Source organism: Heterocephalus glaber, unplaced genomic scaffold, assembly GCF_053883595.1.
Source record: "Heterocephalus glaber isolate CG9 unplaced genomic scaffold, H.glaber_assembly_v1.0 deba00001564, whole genome shotgun sequence".
Taxonomy (NCBI): domain Eukaryota; kingdom Metazoa; phylum Chordata; class Mammalia; order Rodentia; family Bathyergidae; genus Heterocephalus; species Heterocephalus glaber.
This window is the reverse complement of record NW_028258351.1, coordinates 6,101,468-6,123,721: the sequence shown is the minus strand read 5'-3', so window position 1 is coordinate 6,123,721 and position 22,254 is coordinate 6,101,468. Positions and strand designations below refer to the sequence as shown.

At 40.2% G+C, this 22,254-nt stretch overlaps 1 protein-coding gene across 1 annotated transcript; it reads left to right on the top strand.

The window, feature by feature from the left end:
• The first annotated feature begins 3,014 nt into the window (after positions 1-3,014).
• LOC101698865 (eotaxin) lies at positions 3,015-5,291 on the top strand. Its single transcript, XM_004870618.3, has 3 exons — positions 3,015-3,198; positions 4,286-4,397; positions 4,731-5,291. Exons 1-3 carry the CDS (start codon positions 3,123-3,125, stop codon positions 4,864-4,866), a joined length of 324 nt encoding a protein of 107 aa, XP_004870675.1. The 5' UTR covers positions 3,015-3,122; the 3' UTR covers positions 4,867-5,291.
• Positions 5,292-22,254: the final 16,963 nt, after the last annotated feature.

Here is a 22,254-nt window from a genome sequence, read left to right as displayed (position 1 = left end):
ACTTGCTATTTGCTAAATACATTGTTAGAATGTTTATACTAACATAAAACTTGGGGAAAATTTGCTCCAAAAGTGACGAGAAACTGCAGATAGTGTCTCAGTGATCCTTGTGAAAGAGAGGAGTTGGAACTTACTTGGTCCTGCTTTTCAAAAGGGAAAACAGAGGCAAGATTTACAATGCAGGAAAGATTTTATATTACAAGGAGTTGAGAGACATAGGCTCCAAGCTCAGGTCTGACTAAATCACAGAGTAGTCTGTAGGTTTCTGTCATTTATCCTCAAGCTATTACTGATGAAAAGTTAAATAAACCCTCTAGCATCACTTGCTCTCAGTTGACTTTTAAAAATTACTAAATTTGGAAATCACACAGTTGGGCAACACGTTATTAGTCTCCCTAGCTTTGCTGTAGACATCTCTGACTAAAGCCACCTAAAAGTATGAAAACTGTTTTCCAGTGAAAGTTGTCTGCCCCCAGTCCTCTGAGGAAAACCAGCCTTTTATATAATGAAACATTCCTGAGGAAAGGAACTAAAAGGGACCTGAGTCAAGAGACTTTGTTAATTGGTCATTTTTCTTTAGATTTATGGAAACTAAAACATCTAGTCATCTAGAGATAACAGCAGCTTGTGAATCAGAAAAGCAGACCACACAAAATTTCTGAATATCTTGGGATCTGGAACTACTCTGAATGTCTGCTTGTCTCATGTGCTTCCCCCACAGTCTCCCTAGAGGCCTTGTTAGAGTAAGCCCTAAGCAAGATGGCCTTTGTTGATGATAGCCTCCCTTGTCTTTGATTTGCTAGCTTTCCAAATCGGTATTTTTTTCTGGCCCCGACAACTTGTCCTTAAGTCATTGGCCTTCTCTATTGGCAAGTAATAAACATGAGTTCATAGTTACAATAAGCTTCGGCCCTCTATTCTGTTTTTAAAGAGAAAATTGGAATAAAATAACATCTATGTGTCTTCCAAGTCTATCCATAACTTTACTATAGCAAAGAAAATCTGGTGCAAGCAAAGCAAAGTGAGTAGCCATGATTTCTGGGATCCTTCCCAGCTAATCATTCACCATTCCTTGGGAACAATGAAGTCAATGTTTTCTCATTGGTGGACCCACTGCCTACCCATCTCTGAGTTTTTCCTGACCATTTCCCACTCATTCATCTGGCAGCAAGTCACAGGCAAGTGGTGAGAAATGCTAGAGGAGAAATTTCCAAGGAAGACAGAAGAAAAGAAAGACAGTGTCCCTGCCCCTACTTGCTAGAGACAGCCAGGCAGCTGGGTAGAACAGCTGCTGAGTTGGATATCTCAAGATTTATTTTATTTAATCCCACTGAGGTTTCTGGTGACCACATAAAAATCCAAAGCTCAGGGAAAAAAACACAAAAACGAAAAGTCATTTGTAAATAAGGCTTTGTAAACTCTGAATTAAGCAATAGAATTATTCCTGATAAGGCTCACAATCACTGAACAACATCAGCCAAGTGTCTATGAGGTCAAGAACATTCCTAGCTGTTTGTATTGACATAATTTCTAGGAGCTTAAAACCCTCACATGTACCATTTAGGCATAACTGGAAGCCAAGAGCTGTCTTAACTTGGCAGCAGTGGAAAATTTGGAAATATGAGTGGAAGAAATCATCTGCCTAAACTCTCAGCCTCTTTCTAGTATCCCCTGGTCCACAAAATCAGTCTCACTCTTAATAATAAAAACTATTAACTTCTAATTGCCTAGCACTTACAGAGATTAAATAACTCTTCTGAGATATGTGTATATCAACCCATTTAATTCACGTGACAGTCTCCTAGGGTGAGTATGATTGTCATCCCCATCCTAAACCAGCAGGACCAGGATGTTATCAATGGCATCAAACTCGTTAGTGCTGGAGCCACCATCCAAACTCAGGAATCCTGGATCCAGTTTCCCTACTAGACTTTCTCACCTGGAACTGAACAGCAGAGAACAGACAAGACCAGATATTTTTGTAGGCCAGTTATTCTAGATAGATGCAGGGAGACTTTATAAACCAGCAAGAGCATTCTCTAATTCTGTGCTCATGACAGAACACAATAAAGTCTTCTACTGACTCAAGGCATATCCTCAAAGTCCTTCTTAACCCACCTGTCTATGCAACCTTATAAATCAATCAATTTGATATAGACATGTGCAGTAAAAGCCAAGAAACAACTATGAAGTGCCTCCAAAGTAGCATTTGAGGCCATAACATACATTGAAGATGTTGCCGCCCTTTGCACCCTTTCCTACACAAAGGAGGATATGTCACTTGTGTATTTGATGTTTTTAAGCCATCAGATACCTTGTCCCTAATATGTGCTTTAGAAGTGAGGGTAAACTAGAAGGCTGATTTTTCAAATGTATCCCTTGAATTCTTGGCATGTAAGAGCATGGAGTGGGAGGCACCTATTCTGCTGGAAACAGACTCACTCCACTCTAGTATTATTTAATGTCTAGGAGCTTACTTTGTTTACATTTACAGAAGGATTTTAGCAGCTAATCAGATAGTTTTAAAATGCACAAGAATTCAAGATCAGTGGGGCTAAAATGCTGTGATCACTTGATTAAGTTACAGGGCCAAGGCTCTCCTGTGCTATCCTTTCTAAGTCACAGAGACCTATCAGAGTTCAGAGCTGCTGAGCAATCTCTGCCTGTGAGTAGGACCCTAGCATAAGTTTTAGGGGTCCTTCCTGGCCTCCAAAACCCTGAAAACCACCAGATGTACAAAAGACCAAGGGTTCTTCAATCAGCGTGTTCCCCCAAGCTCTGTTTCTTTGCTTCTTTGTCCCGCTCCAGAAATTCAATTACATTTCATAATCACATGTTCCCTCCCCCCACACTCTGCATCCCAGGGTGGATGAGACAGATGCCAAGTCCCACCCATGATTTTGCCTCTCTTCTGTCTTTCCAAGAGCTAAAATGTGGCAGAAGTTCAAGATCCCCTCCTCACCATGAGTTGATCATGACCTTGCTTTGACAAAGGCTTCCCTGGAAGCTTCCACCCACTCTGCTCCCTATAAAGGCAGGCAGAACATCCAGAGTAGCAGTCAGGCTGAGAACAACCCAGAAACTACCTACTGTCACTCTGAAGCCCATCTGCACACTCCGATATGAAGGTCTCCACAGCGTTTCTGTGCCTGCTGCTCACAGCTAACACTTTCAGCCCCCAGATCCTTGCTCAGCCGGGTAAGCCCCTTCTTCCTTAAGGGAAACTATCTTACCTCCAGAAACATCAGGTCAGCATGGATATTCAGAGAAAATCTTGCATTGAAAGATTGAAAAACAGGTCTGTAACTGGATGAGCTGTGGTCTGGGCATCAAGAGGCTGGTTCTCTCTCTCTCTCTCTCTCTCTCTCTCTCTCTCTCTCTCTCTCTCTGGCTGGGGCAGATACTGAATGCATCCATGACCAACTATGCTCACAGTTGGGCATGACATGGTGTGTAATTTTGCCAATGGTGAAGGGGGAAAATCTGTTGATTGGAGATCCCAAAATTTTTCCAAACTCCAGCACAGCTTTCAATGCTGTGCTAATCAGGAGAATGGAAAAGTCCCAGGGCATTGTCTTCACGGAACTCATTTTGACTCTTGGAGAATATTTGGGTGCTTGTGCTGTAATTCATTTTCCCATCCTCTGATGACTTATATTTATTGAGTGTATGAGTCCCTATAAGCTAAAGAATGCCACAGCAATAATCCTAATTATCAACTGGCTATCACAATTAATTAAATTAATTAAGGGTCATTTTCTTCCTTATACCCACTATCTATAATGCATGAACTCAAGCTTCTGCACTGCATATTCAGAACCTTAGACTCACTACTGTTGAGCTGCATAGGTAACACACACTAGCTCAGAAATGATGCATGCTATTTCATCTTCTCTCTTTATTGGTCAAAACTAGTAAATGGCTCTAACTAATCAAAAGTGGTCAAAAAGTCCCAGCCTACCTTGAATCCAAAAAGCAGAGAAGGGAGAGTATTTTGTGAACACTACCATGACCATCACAGAGCCATATAGCCCCTCATAATGACAGAGTGGGAGTGTATGACATTGACCAAGCTTTTTCTGTACCCTTCTTAGAGGATTCCCATTGCATAGGCAGGTACCATAATAAAGGCAGAGGCATGAAACTTCATGATGGGCAGGTTCTACTTCTATCACCTGCAGATCCCGACCTTCTCCTAACTTCCTTCTTCCCTTATGAAGTCATGCTTGGAAATATCTGCATATCATGAGTGGCTCTTTCTAACCATTTTCTCCCCTAAATACAGGTACTGTCCCGAACACCTGCTGCTTTGCTGTGACCAATAAGAAGATCCTCATTCAGCGACTGGAGAGCTACAGAATAATCACCAGCAGCAAATGTCCCCAGACAGCTGTGATGTGAGTAAACAAAGCTCACCCTTCCTGGGGATCAAAATCTCATTTCTAGAATGGAATCAGAGTCACTTAGAGTTACAGGCTCAGACAGTTTGACCTCTATAATCCTACCCATGGATTTGCACAACAGAAAAAGTTCATAGGCTTTCTTTGAGTGAAGAAAAATAATGGCTTTATGGGGCCATCAAGAGCAGCAGCCAACCTTACAGTCCTATCTTTCCTCTGCCCCCTTTTCTCTCTCACAACAGCCCCTTTGCCCTTTTCCAAGAATTTTTAGAGTTGAACAGGCAGAAATTTTAAAGAGAATCTTTCTAATTGATTTCTTTCATTCCACAGCTTCAAGACCAAACTGAACAAGGAGATATGTGCTGACCCTAAGCAGAAGTGGGTTCAGAACTCCATAAAGTACCTGGATCAAATATCTCAGACTACAAAGCCATCATCACCTTTCTTGAAACTAACCAGAGCCTGATAAATGCTTGATTTATTTTCCCTTCCTAAGATGCATTCTGAAATAATCTCATCATTCCCGAAAGGAAATGGGTTTTATTTAGTGATTTTAAAAACAAATTGCATTTAAGTTATTGGAGTCTTTAAATATATCTTTATGCATATCAGTCATTTTTTAAATGTAAAGTTTTGAGAGGATCCCTTGCCCTCTGTGAGCCCCCATCCAGTCCCCTACCAAGTGTAGGAAGTGTGACTCCCAGTGTCTTAGAAACTCTCCTCCTACCTCCTTGGAATCCTGTAAGGGTCCTAGAAAAGATCATCGGTATGAAAATGTCTTGTAATTTTAGGAGGACATTGTTCTTGTGAACCCAAGATGTGACTCACAATGATGAATGAAAGTAAATACTGTTTCCAGAATATATGAAATATATATGTATTTTATTATTGTCTTCAATTGTAATTTTTGTGGGGAATTCACCTTGAGCTGGAACAGAGGTAAAGATGGCAGTGGGTGAGAGGTCTGGTATGGGAGGAGCTGAGTTCCTGGCAGATGACTCTTTGGCATGGCTGGTTTTCATTGAGATTCAAAGGAAAACTAACAAGACCAGAAAACATATTCCAGCCCCGAGATCTTGCTCTCATCTGTGGTTTTCCAGATTCCAAGTTTTCAGCCACATATTCTGCTGGAGTCTCCCCACCATTCCCTCCCTCATCCACCTCATGTTTTCCTAAGTCTCTCAGGTCACCTATTGCAAGAACCTGTGGCATTCTTCTACTAATCATCTTTACTGGTCTGTCTTCCAACAATACAGACATTGGGAAACCAGAGTAAGGCCACTATCATGAACAAGAGGTTTAGGTGAAGGCTTCAGAGGCGAGATGGGGCTCACACTCAGTATTGATAGTGAAACATATGGGTGCTCTTTAAAAGGCAGTTCAGTCCAAGTAGAAGAGAGAGATCACTTGAATAAATGCCTAGAAGGGATGGGTAGGACGCTTATCAAGTTGGGTGGATGCCTATCTGAAGGTATCAGGATTAGAGCATATATAATGGGATGGAGAAATCTGGAAAAAAGGTTTAGGCCAGGCAGTCCAGATGGGGGTTTGTGCTCCATGCAAAGAGTAAATCTAGGGGGAACACATAATTCTTTTCACCTGAATCAAGATTCTTTTCAGAGTAACGGGTAACCTTATGAATAGTTACTTTTGGACACCAGATATAAACTAACAGTGCTCTAGGAAAACTGGAGCATATAGTCACGATAGTAATAAGAGGCATCGAAAGTTTTGACTCAGTAGGAGTACAAGGGCCACAATAAGAACTTCAGGAAGAGTAGGGGTTATGGACTAGATTGGGAATGGAGAGAATATGTAGTTATTATACTATGACAATAGGTACCAAAAGGCAGTAGGAGATGGAATTTGAGCAATGATACATGGGGAGGGGAAAAGGTAATTGCAAGAAGAATGAGCCAAGCCAGGGTGAAATGTTGAATGGTCTGGATGGAGAAATGGGACTGGTGACATGGAGACTTCCCAAACTTTGCCATTGAAGTATAGCTTCTTAGACTCAGAAAGCTAACTTCCTTCCAACACTCCTTCCTTATGCCCTAACTTTATAAGATTGAGAACTTCCAATCAAGAGAACAGGACTTCTTTTCCTGTATAAGCAACTCCAATTGGGATTCCTTTGTGGCTTATCAAATCAACCAGTTTCTCTGTCAGTCACATGTCTGGACACAGAGCCAAGTATGTCCCCAAGACTAGAAACCTTCTGGTATTACCCTGTACAGTCTGAGGCTTCTGATCCTGGGAGGCTGGTAGACTGCTGTTTTACGCTATGTCTACCAGATCACTGTATTGCATAGCCCCATGGGACACAGTTTACATCAAACTCTGCTGAGACCATGGTGGCCTTGGCACATTGAAACGGCAAGGTTTCTGTTTTGTTAATAAAGCTCGTTACCACTAGAAGGTGCACCAGGAGCCTTGGAGACAAAGTAAAGCTTTTTTTATCCCAGCGGGCCAGCCTGCATTCACACACGGGAGACTGGCCCCATCCAACACTTGAACAAAGTAGATATACACTTCGGGAGGGGGTGTTACAAGTGAGGTACTCTTGGTGTACGTTCATTGGTTACAGAATTTCATTATGCATTAACAGGCAGAATCAAACATGGCATTGGCTCACATATAATACTGGGAGCAGGTTCATTGGGTAATTCTAAAACTCATTTGCATCTGGGCAGAAAGGCAAAACTACTTTAGAGACAAAGACATTTCTGCAACGTGGAAGTTGTCTCTGGCATGTCCAGGCATGTGAGATGAGACAGGCCCAGACATTTTGAACAAAGAAAATTTTAAGTAAAGAATTTCCCATAGTAAGTCTTGCTTGAACTATGGAGGCAAAATTCCCCTTTCAACATGACCATAAAAATGACAGCATGTGGTACCAGGAAAGGCATTGATCTGTGAGGCAAGTAATCTTGGCTTTATTATCAGAACGATCTCTCTCCCTGTGTTATTTTGGGCCTTGGTTACTGTCAGGTAAAAGAGCCGAAAACCAAGACCAGACCAGTTCCACAAGAAGCCTTTATTAAGGAGAAGGAACAATCTGCTGGGCTGCCTCTTAACAAAGAGTGCAGCAGTGTGGCAGGGGCTGGAGCACCTTTATAGAGGTTGAGTGGGGATTGAGAGGTAAGACAGTGAGGGATTGGAGGGTCTATAAGGCATGTCACCAAGGGATTGGAGGAACTTGTGACATCACTAGTTGCCAGGAAGGGAGCGAGTATCAGATTACTCTTTTGGCGGGAAGAGGGGCATGTTGGGAAGAAGAAGGTTGTCTTTGATCAAGGCTATTTGGAGTCCTATATGCCTCACTTATCTGTATGTCAAGCTCTTTTCCCCTGCTTGGGAAGTTTTCTGCCATTATTTCTGTGAAGAGATTTTTTTATGTCATCTGCACTCTCTCCTGTTTCTTCATTGACTCCAATCAGTCTTATGTTATTCTTCTTTGCATCATCTAGCAGCTGCTGGATTGATTTCTCATGTTCCCTTATAATTTTGAAGCAATTTTTCTTTTCCTGGTCACTAATTGCAATCTTATCTTCTATATCTGAAATTCTATCCTCACATTGGCTCATTCTGCTGTGTAGACTTTCAATGGAGTTTTTCATGTCCTGGAAATCTATTTGCATCTGTTTTATGGATTTCATTTGTTTCCTATGTTGGGATTCCATCATGTTCCTCAGCTCCTCTCTAGATTTATTAATCATGTCTTGCACTAGGGGCACAATTTCTCCTGTTATCTGAGAAACTATTTCTGATTTCATTTTTTCCAGATCCCCTTTTGTTGCCAGTTCAATGGGTCCAGGTAGTTGAGTATCAGAGGGTTCCATCTCATTTCCCTTTGGGGTTGCTGTCGGTGATCTGGAAGTCTGGTTTTGAGACTTATTTACGTGTTTCCTCATTTCGACTGCGGGGGGGGGGGGGGGCACTGTTGGCGCCTGCACGGATTACCTCCTCTGAGCTGGGTGAGGTGGGACAGGGGCCGGGAGCAGCGGTAGGGATGGCGGCCCAAAAGCCCTTTCCTGTGGGCTGGGAGCAGCAGGAGGGATGGTGGCCAGGAAGCCCCTCCCTCTGGTCGGGGAGCAGCGGGACTCAATACCGTGCTCTGGTGGTCCAGTGTCCTCTGCGTCTTTGTAGTGTGGAACCAGGTGGCTGTACAGAGGAGTGGGGGCGTCCAGTGGATTGTTGTCGGGGCGCGGGCTGATTCAGCGTGTTCGGCGCGACTCAGGACCTCGGTAGGGCGTGCGCAGACCTGCCTGTCTGCCCCAGGATGATTCGGCATGTTCCGCGACTCGGGACCTCAAGAAGGTTGTCTTTTGGCAGGAGAAGCGTAAGACTTTCTGGAAGCCAAGGTAGAAGCATTCTTCCACTGGAAACCAAAACTCCTAAACTCATACAATCTTGGCCTTCAGAAAGAGGAAACACATATTCCCCCAAGTGTCTCTTCCTGTTAAGATGAAACATTGCATTTTTAGAGTAAAATTTGCACAAAGTAATCACATATACACTTTGCATTAAATAGCTGGTTGGATCCTGGATCCCATGGACCACTTCATTTGCCAGGTGATATTTTGGGACTAGCCCTCTGATTTCACTTGGGGAAAAACATGGAGAGCTAAACAAAGGCTTGAAAATCACAGAATACCACCATCTTCCTGTGACCCCCAGTTTTTTTATCCTCTGAACTAAAACTCCTCATATTGTAGGAGTCCTGTAGTCCTTCACTCAGCCAAAGTTCTAATTTAATACCACACTGGGTTATAAAAGAATCAACAAGGTTTAGAAATGGACAAGTTTTTTTCAACCTCTGGTTGGAATTCCAGCCACAGTTGAGCCTGTGATGAAATGTTGCTAGGAATTTTGAATTTGCTCATTCCTCTGATGATCACAGTTTTTTTTCTTTCTCTCTTTTCTACAGAAGGTGCTTTGGTATAGGGGAGAAAGATCAAGTAAGGCGATCAGACTCAAAGTGTTTCTTGTTCTTAGACTGTGCCTTCCCCCTTCCTTTTCCATCCTCATTAATCTCAGCAATGAGTGCCAAATGTGGCCAGTCCCAGCCCATTGGATCCCTTTTTCACATCTTGGAAACCTCTCCAGGACCTACCCCCTACTCTGCAAATTTTGGAACAAACTTCATCATTTCTTGACCATGACTTTGCCAAGAAATTCCTTTTCAACTTCCAAACTCTCCCTCCTATAAAACAACAGATCATAACTATAAAAATCAGGTAAAGCAGCCATAGTAAAACAGTGGCCAGGAAAAACCCAGATACCTTCCACTCTCACCCTCCACTGTAAAGGTTCCCAGTCTTTCTGTGGCAGCTGCATATAGTGGCTGCTCCCAGGTGCTCCCTCTGCCAGGTGAGGCTCCTCCTTCCTTGAAAGGATGTTAAGCACCTGGATCACAACCCTATCAATGATGGTCCTCAGAATTGCATACAAATTCTGCATTTTAAAATTGGGGATATGCTTCAAGAGAAGTGAGAAGTGGTCATGCTGTCCATAACACAAGGCAGAACTGGAAGTCCAGGCCACCCAAGCCAGTCTCCAGGTTTTTACCTGGACGCCATTTTTATTATATAATCTGGACTCTCTCCCACTGAGGAAAGCCTCCAAGCCAATCACTGCATAGCCTCCAGAATATTCTCCCTATCTCTAGTCATTCCCACTCAGGCTATCCTCAACCTCAGAGAAGTACCCATGAATGTGAATCGAGACCTCAGAGGAAGAGAACTGACAATAGACTCCCTGGTCAGGTTGCACTTTTCATCAAAGAAGACCTGTAAAGGATAGAGTGAGATCAAAGGACAAGAATCCATGGAGCTGGTCCAGGGTGGACAGGAGAATAACAGGCAAGAAGCAGAGATCTAATCTGGCTGAATTTTAAAGGAATAGGAGAAGTTTAGAACTATCAGAATGAAAGCTTGGAACCATATTTTGGAGGAATTTGAATATCAAGATATACAGTTTGGGTTCCATTCTGAAGGTGGCAGGGGGTCACTGAGAGTGTTTGAACTAGCAGGGAAGGGAAGTGGTCTAATTTTCTTGAAGAAGATGAAGCTAGTGGCTGTGGCAGGATGGGGTGTATAGATGCAAGCAGTTCTTTGCAATGATGCACATGAAAAGTAATGGGAAGAATGGAAGAGAGACTGGGACTCACTGAAGACATTCAGGCATAAGGACAAAGGGGAGGAGGGCAGGGACCCAGGTCCTAGAAGCACCTCCCTAAATACCGCACGATTTTACCCCTGTGTCTGTTCCTCTGAGCCCCAGTACAGAGATATGGGAGCATGCACTCAGAGACAGGACTTCCTCTTCTGAGAAAGCCTTCTACCATACTACCGCGGCAGATGAGCTCATCCAGCTCCTTTTTCCAAAATGGACACATTAGTATGGAAACCAACTTCCTATCAAGATTGAAGATCACTAGCAGGGGCCACACCTGCAAGTCTTGGGGAGAGAGACATGGCTTCTGCACTTTGTAGTAAATTCAAAGAGACGGAGACATGAAGAGTCCTTGCCTAGGAAGCAGCAGACATTAGTGCAAATTGCAGGAGTGGCCCTGACCCCTAAACACTGAAGAATACCAAGTTCTCCTTCCAGGCTTCAGTTTTCCTCTCCAATAAGTGGGGATGATGTTGTGTTACTAGCAGGAAGTGGGGGCATCTGACCGTTAAGCTTACAAATTCTCTCAGTTCTAGGAGCTGTTTCTCTTAGCAAATAGTATAGTGTCCACTGGCTAGGGAAGAGTTGGAAGGAAAAGTACTTAACATCTGCCCTCATGGACCAGCCTTTGACCTGGATTACTAGGAATCCACACCCAGCTCAGGCATTGGATCTAAGAGAGAGATTATTTTTTAATAAGGTTTCCTAAACTGTAACCAAAGTTCTGGGAGCAATTAGAAACCAAAGAGCTTTATGCATCCTAGTGCTCCAGCCAATAGTTCTTTTCTCCTGCCACCAAGATTTCATCTCCAAATACCAATCAAAACTGAACCCTAAAGCTCCAATCAAGTGTTAGAGCACACAGTAAGTTGGAATAAAAATGTCTAACGTATCACAATGTACACTGATACTCAGAAGACACTCTGGCACTAAGCAAGTCTTGGGCAGATGGTGGGAATGGTGATAGGCAGTGAACAGAGCAGCCCAGCTTCAGATAGAACTTGCCTGTGGTTTCTTTGTAATGCTATATCTCTTTATTTTGTAAAAGTCCTTGGCCCATGTGTCTGCAATTTCTTAGCATGAACCTTCAAACTCAAAGCATTAGAGGTGTGGTGACCTCCTGGGATGGAGTAGACCAGAGACCAAAGCATGGGCCATAGACCAAATATGATGAGTTAACTCATCACTGAGCATACCAACCTCAACATTTCCTTCAGGCTGGGCTTCTACTTTACATAGTCAGGTGCATGTGCAAATTATTTTCCTTCCATGTGACTCAGCTCACCTATACAATAATATACTTTTGCATAGATTGACAGTTTCCAAACTGGCTATGAATCAAAATAATCAGGGCTATTTCTGAAAACAAAGAGTTACAGCTTATCACAAGATTCTGAGTCAGTTTGGGCTGTGGAAAAGTGCCCCATCAGGGTTTTAACCAGTTTCCTTGGGATCCTAAAGTACAGCCCAGTCTGAGGCTACAACACTGGATGCTCTATGAGGTTCCTTTGAATGCTCATGTTTGGGTAAGACATGCTCAAGACCTACCTTCATGACTGCTCATTTTCCACTCTAGTCTCACTGTGGACCAGCAGTGTCATTTTCCATTGTTTTGTATAAAAATTGTGTCATCTTTGAGCATATCTGGGACAAAGGTGAAGAATGCACCCAGAACTAGTGATTCTCAAGACATTCTTCTACCTGACCTTGCCACATTTGTTTGGAATCACTGAACACAGAGAATCCAGATTCCATAGCAGAAAACCCAATGCTAATTTATTTCTCTCCACCATTAACTTGTGATGGACAACAAACCCATCATTCACCAGCTCCTAAACTACAAGCAAGTTGTCTGATCTGCTTTAGGTAACTGGTAACTAAGAAGCCACCAAGAAAGAGAGACAAGGCAGAATGTTCACTTCCCTAGAAAACATAGCCTGCAGCTCACCACACAGTCACGGCATTTGAGCAGTCTTAAGTTTCATTATAGCTTTTTACGTTAAGGTTTCTCACATCCAGATTAAAACTGAAACCAAAGGAAGGGAAATTACAAAATTAAAGGGACTTGCTAACCACCATCTCTGAACTTCTTCCAAAGACTAGGCATGATTCAACTTCATGTCTCATACCTGTGATCTTTTTCCTGGTTCTGCTACGACCCAGACCCTTCTACATCTCTTGTTTGTGTGAGGATGCTGGGACTTCATGATTCCCTATTTCCAGAACACCTTCTTATTCTATTAATTAGAGGACAAGCATTCCTGAAGGCCATTGTCTACCATATGTCTTCTTCAGGAAGCATGAAGGCAGTTAAGGGAATCCTTCTGTCTGGTGGGTCACATCTCAGGTCTCATCCTAGCATCCTCTGATCAATACTTTCCTCTCATTATCAATCCATAATAGCTAACCCATTAAATACTTATTACATACTCAAAATTCACTGTTGAATGCCCTTTTTCTATATCAACTCATTTAACTCATACCCATTTTGTTGATGGGAAAAACTGAGGTTTAGAGTGCCAAAATAAGCATCCAAAGCATCCAGGCACCCAAATCCTGGCATTCTGACTCCAGAGTTCATGATCTTAACAACTTTTCTGCCTTTCCTAGAGCTAAGCAACAAAGAGCTCTTCTTTGTCTTCATTATTTTTCTCTGCCCTAAACGTCCAGGTCTCAGATTAAATAAATATATAAGAAGTCAGTCAATCATGGGAGAATGAAATAGAGGGAATACAAATACTTCCTGCCTCAGAAACAGCCAACATGTCAGAGAGCTGTACTTATCTCTAATCCTGTGCCCATGGGGAATATCAGTAAAAATCATATTGTTGTTTCCCATAGTTCATATAAGACTTCAGTCTTTTCCAACAAAGTTTCTGAGTTGATCCTTCCACTAAAATGTCTGCTATCCCTGATCATGTCTATCCCTGTATTTTATATATGAAGCATGTAGACCGAATAATATCAACTTAGGCACATGGCAACTTAGCAGGCAAGCAGGAATTTTGCCTGGCTGCTTGACATAAATTCTCTTCCTTCTTACTAACTCATAAATGAATTTTACTACTATTTCTATTTCTTGTCTCCAAAAATATCTTTGTATCAAGACACATCACTGGAGAATAGAAATATCCTGGCCTTTTTCTGTGGGACCCTGGTCTTGAATATGCACTGGAGATTTCTACAGACTTACTTCCCAAACCAAACTAAATATATGAGTCAGTGTTACATGATGCAATGGGCAGGGGACTGTCCCAAAAGCTTTTTCAAAAGGATTTAAGTTCCTGCTTGCCAGAGGAAATCCTGAGGTCAGGGATAGATGTGTTTCAATTTCCACCAATTCTATATTCTATAAAATGTGACAAAGTGTTAACAAAAACTGAAATAAGCAAAAAAATAGAAGTTCTAAAGCCTTTATAAATAAATAAAAATAAGTGAACTCCTCAGCTAAGAAGACTACTACAAAATTCACCAGAAAAAAACAGGCATCTAAAAATATCAACCAATAAATAAAGATAAAATTTAAGCTGACACTGGAATGGCTTTTAAAATTTACTTTTTAACTGAGGTAGTACTTGCCTACAATAAAGTTTGATGAAGTGAAATCGGTATTACACAAGTACATCCCATTAACCACCACCCAGATCAACATCTGTAGAACATTTCTAAGGCCTCCATAGTCTCCCTCATGGCTCATATCAGCTAATACCCTGAAAAGGGAATCTGAGTCCCAGTTCTACCATTACAGATTAGTTGTGCCTATATACAAAATAATACTTTTATTAACAAAGTGTCATACATTTTAAAATAATAATGCATTCATTTTCTATTACTATTGTAAAAAATTGCAGGGTGAGAACCCCTATCTAAATTGCCTGGGTCTAGAAGTATTTTAGATTTCAGAACTTGTCACATTTTTAATACTTGCACATACTTTACCAGTGAAATCCCAAATCTGAAAATCCAAAGCCTGAAATGCTCCAAAACTCCACACTTTTGAGGATCCACATATTGTCTCAAAATCTGGAAATTTTGGAGCACTTCAGATTTTTAGATAGGAATGCTTAACCTGTATCACAAAATTTGTTGCTTAAACAACATGAATATATCATTTTACAGGTCTAAAAGTTGGAGTTAGACATGGGTCTCACCAGACTAAAGTCAAAGGGATGACAGCACCGTGATCTTTTCCAGACATAGCAATGTCAGTTTCCTTGGTCCTTCCTGGTGTGTGCAGAATTCTATTCTTAGATTACTAGAGTGAGATCCTCATTTTCTTGATGACTGCCAGCCAAGGGCCTTTCCTAGCTCCTAGAAGCTTCTGTATTCCCCAACTCATCACTCCATTCTCAAAAGCCAACTATAGCAGGCCAAATCCCTCTCACACTTTGAATCTCTTCTTCCTCCATCCCCTCTCTCTCTGATGCTCTAGAAAAATCTTTACTCTAAAAAGTCCTAAAAGACTTGTGTGATTAGATGAGACCCACTGGCTAATCTAGGACATGATGCCCATCTCAAGATCTGGACACTAAGGACATTGCAAAGACCCTTTGACTGTAGAAGGTGACAGACACAGATCCTGGGGAATAGGGAGTGGACATTCAAAACACCCACCACAAATAAATATTATTCAGAATAAAGTCTTCTAAAAAGCAATATGGTGACATGTATTAAAACTTTACCTTTTATACATTCTGATGCATTTTCAAAGCTACAGAAATAAAGACACGGTGAAGGTTTTTAAACGTGGCTTTTCATCATAATGTTAATTAAGATTATTTTGCAAGTGAAAAAAAAAATAATATATATGCCCAACTATAGTGAAGTGGGATATTGTATAATGAACAAATATAAAGCCTTTGAATTCAAGCAATTAAAGAATATTTAATAACTCAAGAGAGGATATGATCAATATTAACTGAAAAAGATGCAAATACAATCATATATGCATTATGTTCACATATGCATATATTTATATACATGTACATATGTCCATATATGCATATATCTGAATACATATGCATGTATACACACATGGATATATATACACATACCCACAGAGAGTGGAATGGAGAGAGAAGAAAGCAGACAAACATCATCCAGGTTCAATCTTGCGTTTAAAACACAGTGTCCCCATTTGCCCAGGTTGGAAGTGTTTTCCAGACTGGATTTGCAGTGTTAAAACTAAAAAAGTCCAGGCCTACCAAGATGAGTTGGTCACCCTAAACACAGACAAATTCTGTCCTTTTTACTTTAGGCATTTCTGTGTGTCTTTTATGTGTTCTACAGAGATCATACAATCATTTAGAAATTATTAAAAGTCAACTGTCTCATTTTGAGTCAGAGCCTCAGGACCATTTCAGAAGCTGTTCTCAAAATGCTTCAGATAAGTGATAGAAGGTTAGTATCTTCCACCTGTAAATGAATAACCACCTCCTGACTTCTGAGGGCAGATGCCTGAAGAGTTTTCTCATGGACCACAGCTGCCACAGGTCAGCAAAAGAATCCTGCCTTTCCTTTGGTTATGTATGATTCAAGAAATCTCAGAGGTTGGAATGGGAAAAGTAAGCAAATTAAAAATCGCAAAGCTAAAGTTGAGTTCCTGGAAACTGTCCATTGCAATAGCAATGTCTTACTGAAGGCCCTTCATGTGGACATGGCCCTTGAACTGGTACTGCAGGTCACCTGGGAGAACACACTACTGCTTGCAGGTTTCTCGAGAGAGAGATGCTTTCCTAATTAGTTCAGGTAATGCGAAACAATAACATTGTTGTTCATTATATTGACTTAAAGTTTCTACAATTGACTTAATATGATACCTTCCTATTTTAAAAAATGTACAATAAAATGAACTGTTATTTTTGACACAAAGATAATACAGTGTTTGGTTTAGAATGTTATGGATTTTAACACATATTATTTCATCAAGTAGATGATTATGCTTGTTACAATTTTTTTAAACTTATATAAACAAAACAGTGACTGGTTTGTATGTAACATAGAACTTTTAGCAGCACAATGACTTCTTCACAGGGCTTACTTAATCCACAGGCTGTTGCCTACATAAACTTAATTGCAATCTTAATAAATAATAAAATAAAAATGACACCCTAAGTACCAATTACCACTAGTATCCATTGAAGGTTTTATAATAATTCCTCACTTTACTACTGAAATGGATTACTTTCTGTGGCCATCATTAGTACTGTTCTCCCACACTTAGGTGAAAGTCAGTTGCAAGTTTGTGGGGTTTTCTCCTTTTATGACAGAAATAATAAAATACATTTTATTTAGAAAGCTTTGGAGATCATTAAATTTTATAAAGCCATTTAGATCCACCACTATGCTTCAAATTAAAATAAAAATATTTTTAAACAAGTGGACTATTAGAAATTGAAGCTTTTGGAATTGTTTTGTCTAGGGATATCACATAGTACAGTAATTTCTTTGCAATGCGTAGCAGTCACTAGACCAACATGGAGAACCTATGACAGAGATGGATATGATATTTTCAGTTCTCATTCTGAGCACATGGGGTCCACATAATCTTGAAGAAAGACAAGAGCCATGTGGTCCACTTTGTTCAATAAAGTGTAGGCAGAATTGACATTCCAGGCAGAATTCTTTTAGAATTAGGACAAAAATTTCTGTATCCCTTTCTTATGCCATAGTGGCCAGAGATGTTCTCAATGATAAAGACTCCAGCAGTCCAACTGAGGGCACAGAAGAACAGGGCCTCTACTCTGTCACTGGTGAGGAGATAATTAGAATCTGGGCCAGTGGTGCCTCACGGAACGCTGTGCAGTGGCACCCTACACTGGTCCATGCACTGCAATTGACATCAGGGGCACTGGGCCGAGGCTGGCCTGGACAGCCAGCAACATGGTTTCTCTGCTACACGATGTCCAGGACACATCAGACCTTTGCCTTCTTCCTTAACTACTCCATCAGTAAAGTTACTATAATAATATGTGCATTCAGAAAATGAGGTGATTAACAGACAAACTTCCATTTCACCTCTGGTTCTTGAGTCCACATGTCTCAGACCATATCACCTTGCTCATCACCAGCAATGACAGACCAAGATGTGGCAGTGCCCAGAATCTACATTACCAAGCCAACAAAGCAAGATAATGACAAATATCCCCCCAAATAACCATCAGGGCAGGCCAGGAGACTTTCATACACAGCCCATTGTGCTCCCAAAGACCAGGAGCAAGTGGACAGCTCACCATCATCAAGACAATTTCTTAATTCTCATGAAAAAACCCTCCCTACCTCTCCTCACAATCAGCCCTTACCCCCAAACACCATTTAGCAGTGTATCAAAAATTCCAATCGATTGCTTAGTTATCAAAGACAATATAGACGTCACCATATAACTTAATGATCTCAAAAGTCTCCATGTGTTGTGCAAAATTGAATATTGAGTGGAGACTAGTGATGTAATGACTACATAGGGTAAGCTACATGTTCCCAAATTCAGCTAGAATCTGTTCTTGCTCCCTTTTAAAGACATATGAAGCCATTTTCCTTGAAGTCACATACTCCAACAGGACACAGAATTGCTTGGTTCTATAACATGAACTGATAGACACAAAACTGAAGATTCTGGAGCCTCCATAAAAATGAAAACTTTACCAAGGACCAAACAGAGAAGCCCAGTGCATAATTACACATAGTGACTGCACCTCTGAGTTCTGGCTTCGATTTTTTACTAAATTGTCAAAGTGACTTTAGGAGAATTATTTTCCCATCTCACGCCTTGGATTGTCTGAAAATGAGGCATTTGAAATACATTAGTGGATCCCAGATCCTTGGTTGAAAGCCATCTGGTCACTTTGAGCACTTTTCAAGCAGCATTTAAGGTTATCATCTCTAAAGACCCTTACCGTATATTTTGGGCTGGATGAAGGCATCCCTTCCTTTCATATTGTTAGTAATTGCCCAGGGTATCCTCATATTGCAAGCGGGCCTGGGGACCACTGCATTATACTGTCTCAGAGGTTACTAGGCAGTTCAGTGTAGTTTTCAGGGTGATTCTTGCTCTCTAATCAGAATTGCATAATGCTTTCATTCTGATATGACCAAGCTTGTCATGGAGCAGCTATATACACTATGACAAATCATTTTGCCTCTATAATTACTTCTCTTATTTGTAAAGGCAAAGGGATGAACAAATTAAATGCAAATGCTTCTTTCAACTCCTTCTGTAATATTGTGACCATTAAGTCGCCTTGGAACAGACGAAAAATGAAAGCAGAAATCTCAACTCGTAGGCAGGCACACCCACCTCATCACATCCTTGAGAACTAGATAAGAATCCAGAAGATCAGTTTCTATTTCCTGCACTCCATTCACAGAGAGTTTTTTCTGATCTCAGACGCCCCTTCCTGAACCACTGAGCCATAGGCAAGTTTTTGATCTGTTTTCTAAAAAATGCTTACTGGGAAGCTGCCAGAAAAAAGAAAACAGGCAAAAATACCACTTCCCCAAACAACACAGCAAAGTCTTTGGACAGAACAGCTGTTGAATGACATGACCTAAAGTTTCGTTTTAGCTTATTAAATTCCTTGAATTCAGTTTTAAAATAAAGTAAGAGAGAAATTGCATAATCAGAGTGTCTTGCCAATTGAAAGTCCCTGTAAACTAGGATCCCGGTGCTCTGCTGTGTTTGTCAACCCTGAAATCAGATTCCCATTCCATCTGAGGCTACAAAACATTCTACTCTTCTGGTTCATGGCAGGATCCCAGGACCTCCCTCTTCCCTGCTTCTGAGAGACATCTTTCCTTTGGGCAGCCACAGCTCAGGAATTCCCTGAGGCCTGCCTGTCCAACATATCTACATCCACTTGTCTTCTAGACTCTATACCTACCTTCCTTGACTACTGATTACGTCTAGCTTATTGATAATCCCTCACTATGTGCTACTCATTTTCAAAGCAAGTTTTGTGTGGTGTGTCAAATAATTTAATATTCACGAAACACATTTCCACACAAGAAAATTAGAGCCCCATTTGTTGATTATTGCTATTATTTCCTGGGCTACTTGAGTCCTATTTAGGATGTTTTTGCCCATTCCTATGGCTTCAAATGTTTCCCCTATGGTTTCTTCCAGCAGCTTCAAATTTTCAGGTCTTATATCTAGGTCTTTGATCTATCATGAATTGATTCTGTACAGGGTGAGAGATAAGGATCTAGTTTCAATCTATAAGTGGATATCCAGTTTTCCCAATACCACTTTTTAAAGAATCTATCTTTTTCACCAATGTATATTTTTGGCTCCTTTGTCAAGAGCCTCATGGTTGTAATTGCTTGGGGATTTTTTTTCCATTTTATATGCTATTTCACTGGTCTTTATGCAAGTATCATAATATTTTCATTACTATGGCTTTGCAACATAATTTGAAATTGGATATCATGATGCCTCTATGCTTGTTTTTGTTGCTTAGGATTGCTTTGGCTAATCTAGGTCTTTTGGGTTTCCATAAAAATTTTAGGAATATTATCTCCAACTCTGTGAGGAGTATCATTGGAATTTTGAGGGAAATGGCATTGAATCTGTAGACTTCTTTGTTTCTTGCAGAACAATTCCCAATACCCAAGACATGGAACCAGCCTAGGTTCCCATCAACAGATGAATGGATAAAGAAAATGTGGTATATCTGCATAATGATGTATAAAGAAAAATTAAATTTTGTCATTTGCAGGAAAATGAATGGATCTGGAGATAGTCATGTCGAGCAAAATAAGACTGACTCAGAAAGACAAATATTCCACGTTCTTCCTAATGTGTAGAAATTCATTTTAAAATGACAAGAAAATAGAATGGAGGCTATTATTTGACAAGAAGAAGGGAACAAGGGGGAGGATACAAAGGAGGGCATTGAGGAGATAGATATATGATTCAAATTACTATATGTACTGAAATTCCCCCAAAAAACATGAAACTATGGCAAGGAGGAAATGGAGGTGACAATGATTAAAGTATGTTATGTGCATGTATGAATCTGCCAAAATAAAATCCCATTAATCTGTATCACCAATTTTTTTAAAAAGTAAAAGAAAAAAATTATGTCAATACATGAATTTAGGAGATTGTTTCATCTTCTAGAGTCTTCTTCAATTTCTCGCTTCAGAGTTCTGCAATTTTCATTGTAGAGGATTTTCACCTCTTAGATTAGGTTGATCCTAGTATTTCTTATACGTTATTGTAAATTGAATTATTTCCTTGGTTCCTTTCTCAGCTAGTTAATATTGATATATAGAAAATATATTAACTTTTAGTGTTGATTTTGTGTTCCATTACTTTGCTGAATTTGTTTATCATCTTAAAAAGCCTTTTAATGGGGTATTTAGGGTCTTGGATAGTAAGTCCAAGAATAATTTTATTTTCCTTTCCTATTTGTGTACCTTTTGTTTCTTTCTCTTCCCTAATTGCTCTGGCTAAAATTTCAAATACCATATTAAATAAGAGGACTGGGAGTGGAGATCCTTGCCTTGTTCTTGATTTTGGAGAAAATAATTTCAGTTTTTCCCATTTAGAATGATGTTGTCTGTGGATTTGTTGTAAACATCCTTTATTATATTAAGATATGATCCTGCAATGCCTACTTTCTTCAAGGATTTTATCATGAAGGGCTGCTGAATTTTGTTCAGGTTTTTTTTTCTGCATCAATTGAAATGGTTATGTGAGTTTTATCCTTGAATCTATTTGTGCAGTGTGCTGCATTTGTTGATTTGCATATGTTGAGCCATTCTTGCATCCATGAGATGAAACAAATTTGATCATAATGTATGATCTTTTCAAGGTGTTGTTCATTGCAAGTATTTTATTAAAGATTTTCTGCATCTTTGTATGAACAATTTCAGCCAAATTAAAGGATATAAAATCAACATTAAAAATCAATAGCTTTTCTATGACCAACAATGGACTAGCTGAGAAAGAAATCAGGAAAACAATTCAATCCACAATAGCTTAAAAAAAATAAAATACCTATAGATCAATCTAACCAAGGAAGTAAAAATACCTCTATAATGCAAAATTCAGAACACTAAAGAAAAAAATTGAAGAAGATACTAGTAGATGGAAAGACCTCTCATGTTCATGGATTGGCAGAATTAATATTGCTAAAATGTCCATACTGCCAAAAGCAATCTACAGACTTAATGCAATCTCCATTAAAGTGCTAATGATATTCTTCACAGAACTAAAAGAATCCTAAAATTTTTATGGAAACCCAAGGATAGCCAAAGCAATCCTAAGCATCAAGAACAAGATTGGAGGCATCACTATACCCAATTTCAAATTATACCACACAGTGATAGTAACAAAAACAGCATGACATTGGCATAAAATTATACCTGTAGGCCAATGAAACAGAATAAAGGGACCAAAAAAACCCCACACAACTACAATCATTTAACTCTTAACAAAGGAACCAAAAACCACATTGGAGACAAGACAGTGTCTTTAACAAACTGCTAAGAAAACTAGATGTTCACTTGTAGATGATTTAAGCTGGAACTCTATCTCTTACCGCATACAAAAATCATTTAAAAATGAATCAAAGACCTAGGTATAAGGCATATAACTTTGAAATTGCTGGAAGAAAACATAGGGGAGACACTTGAAACCATAGGCACAGGCAAAGACATTCTAAATAGGACTTGAATA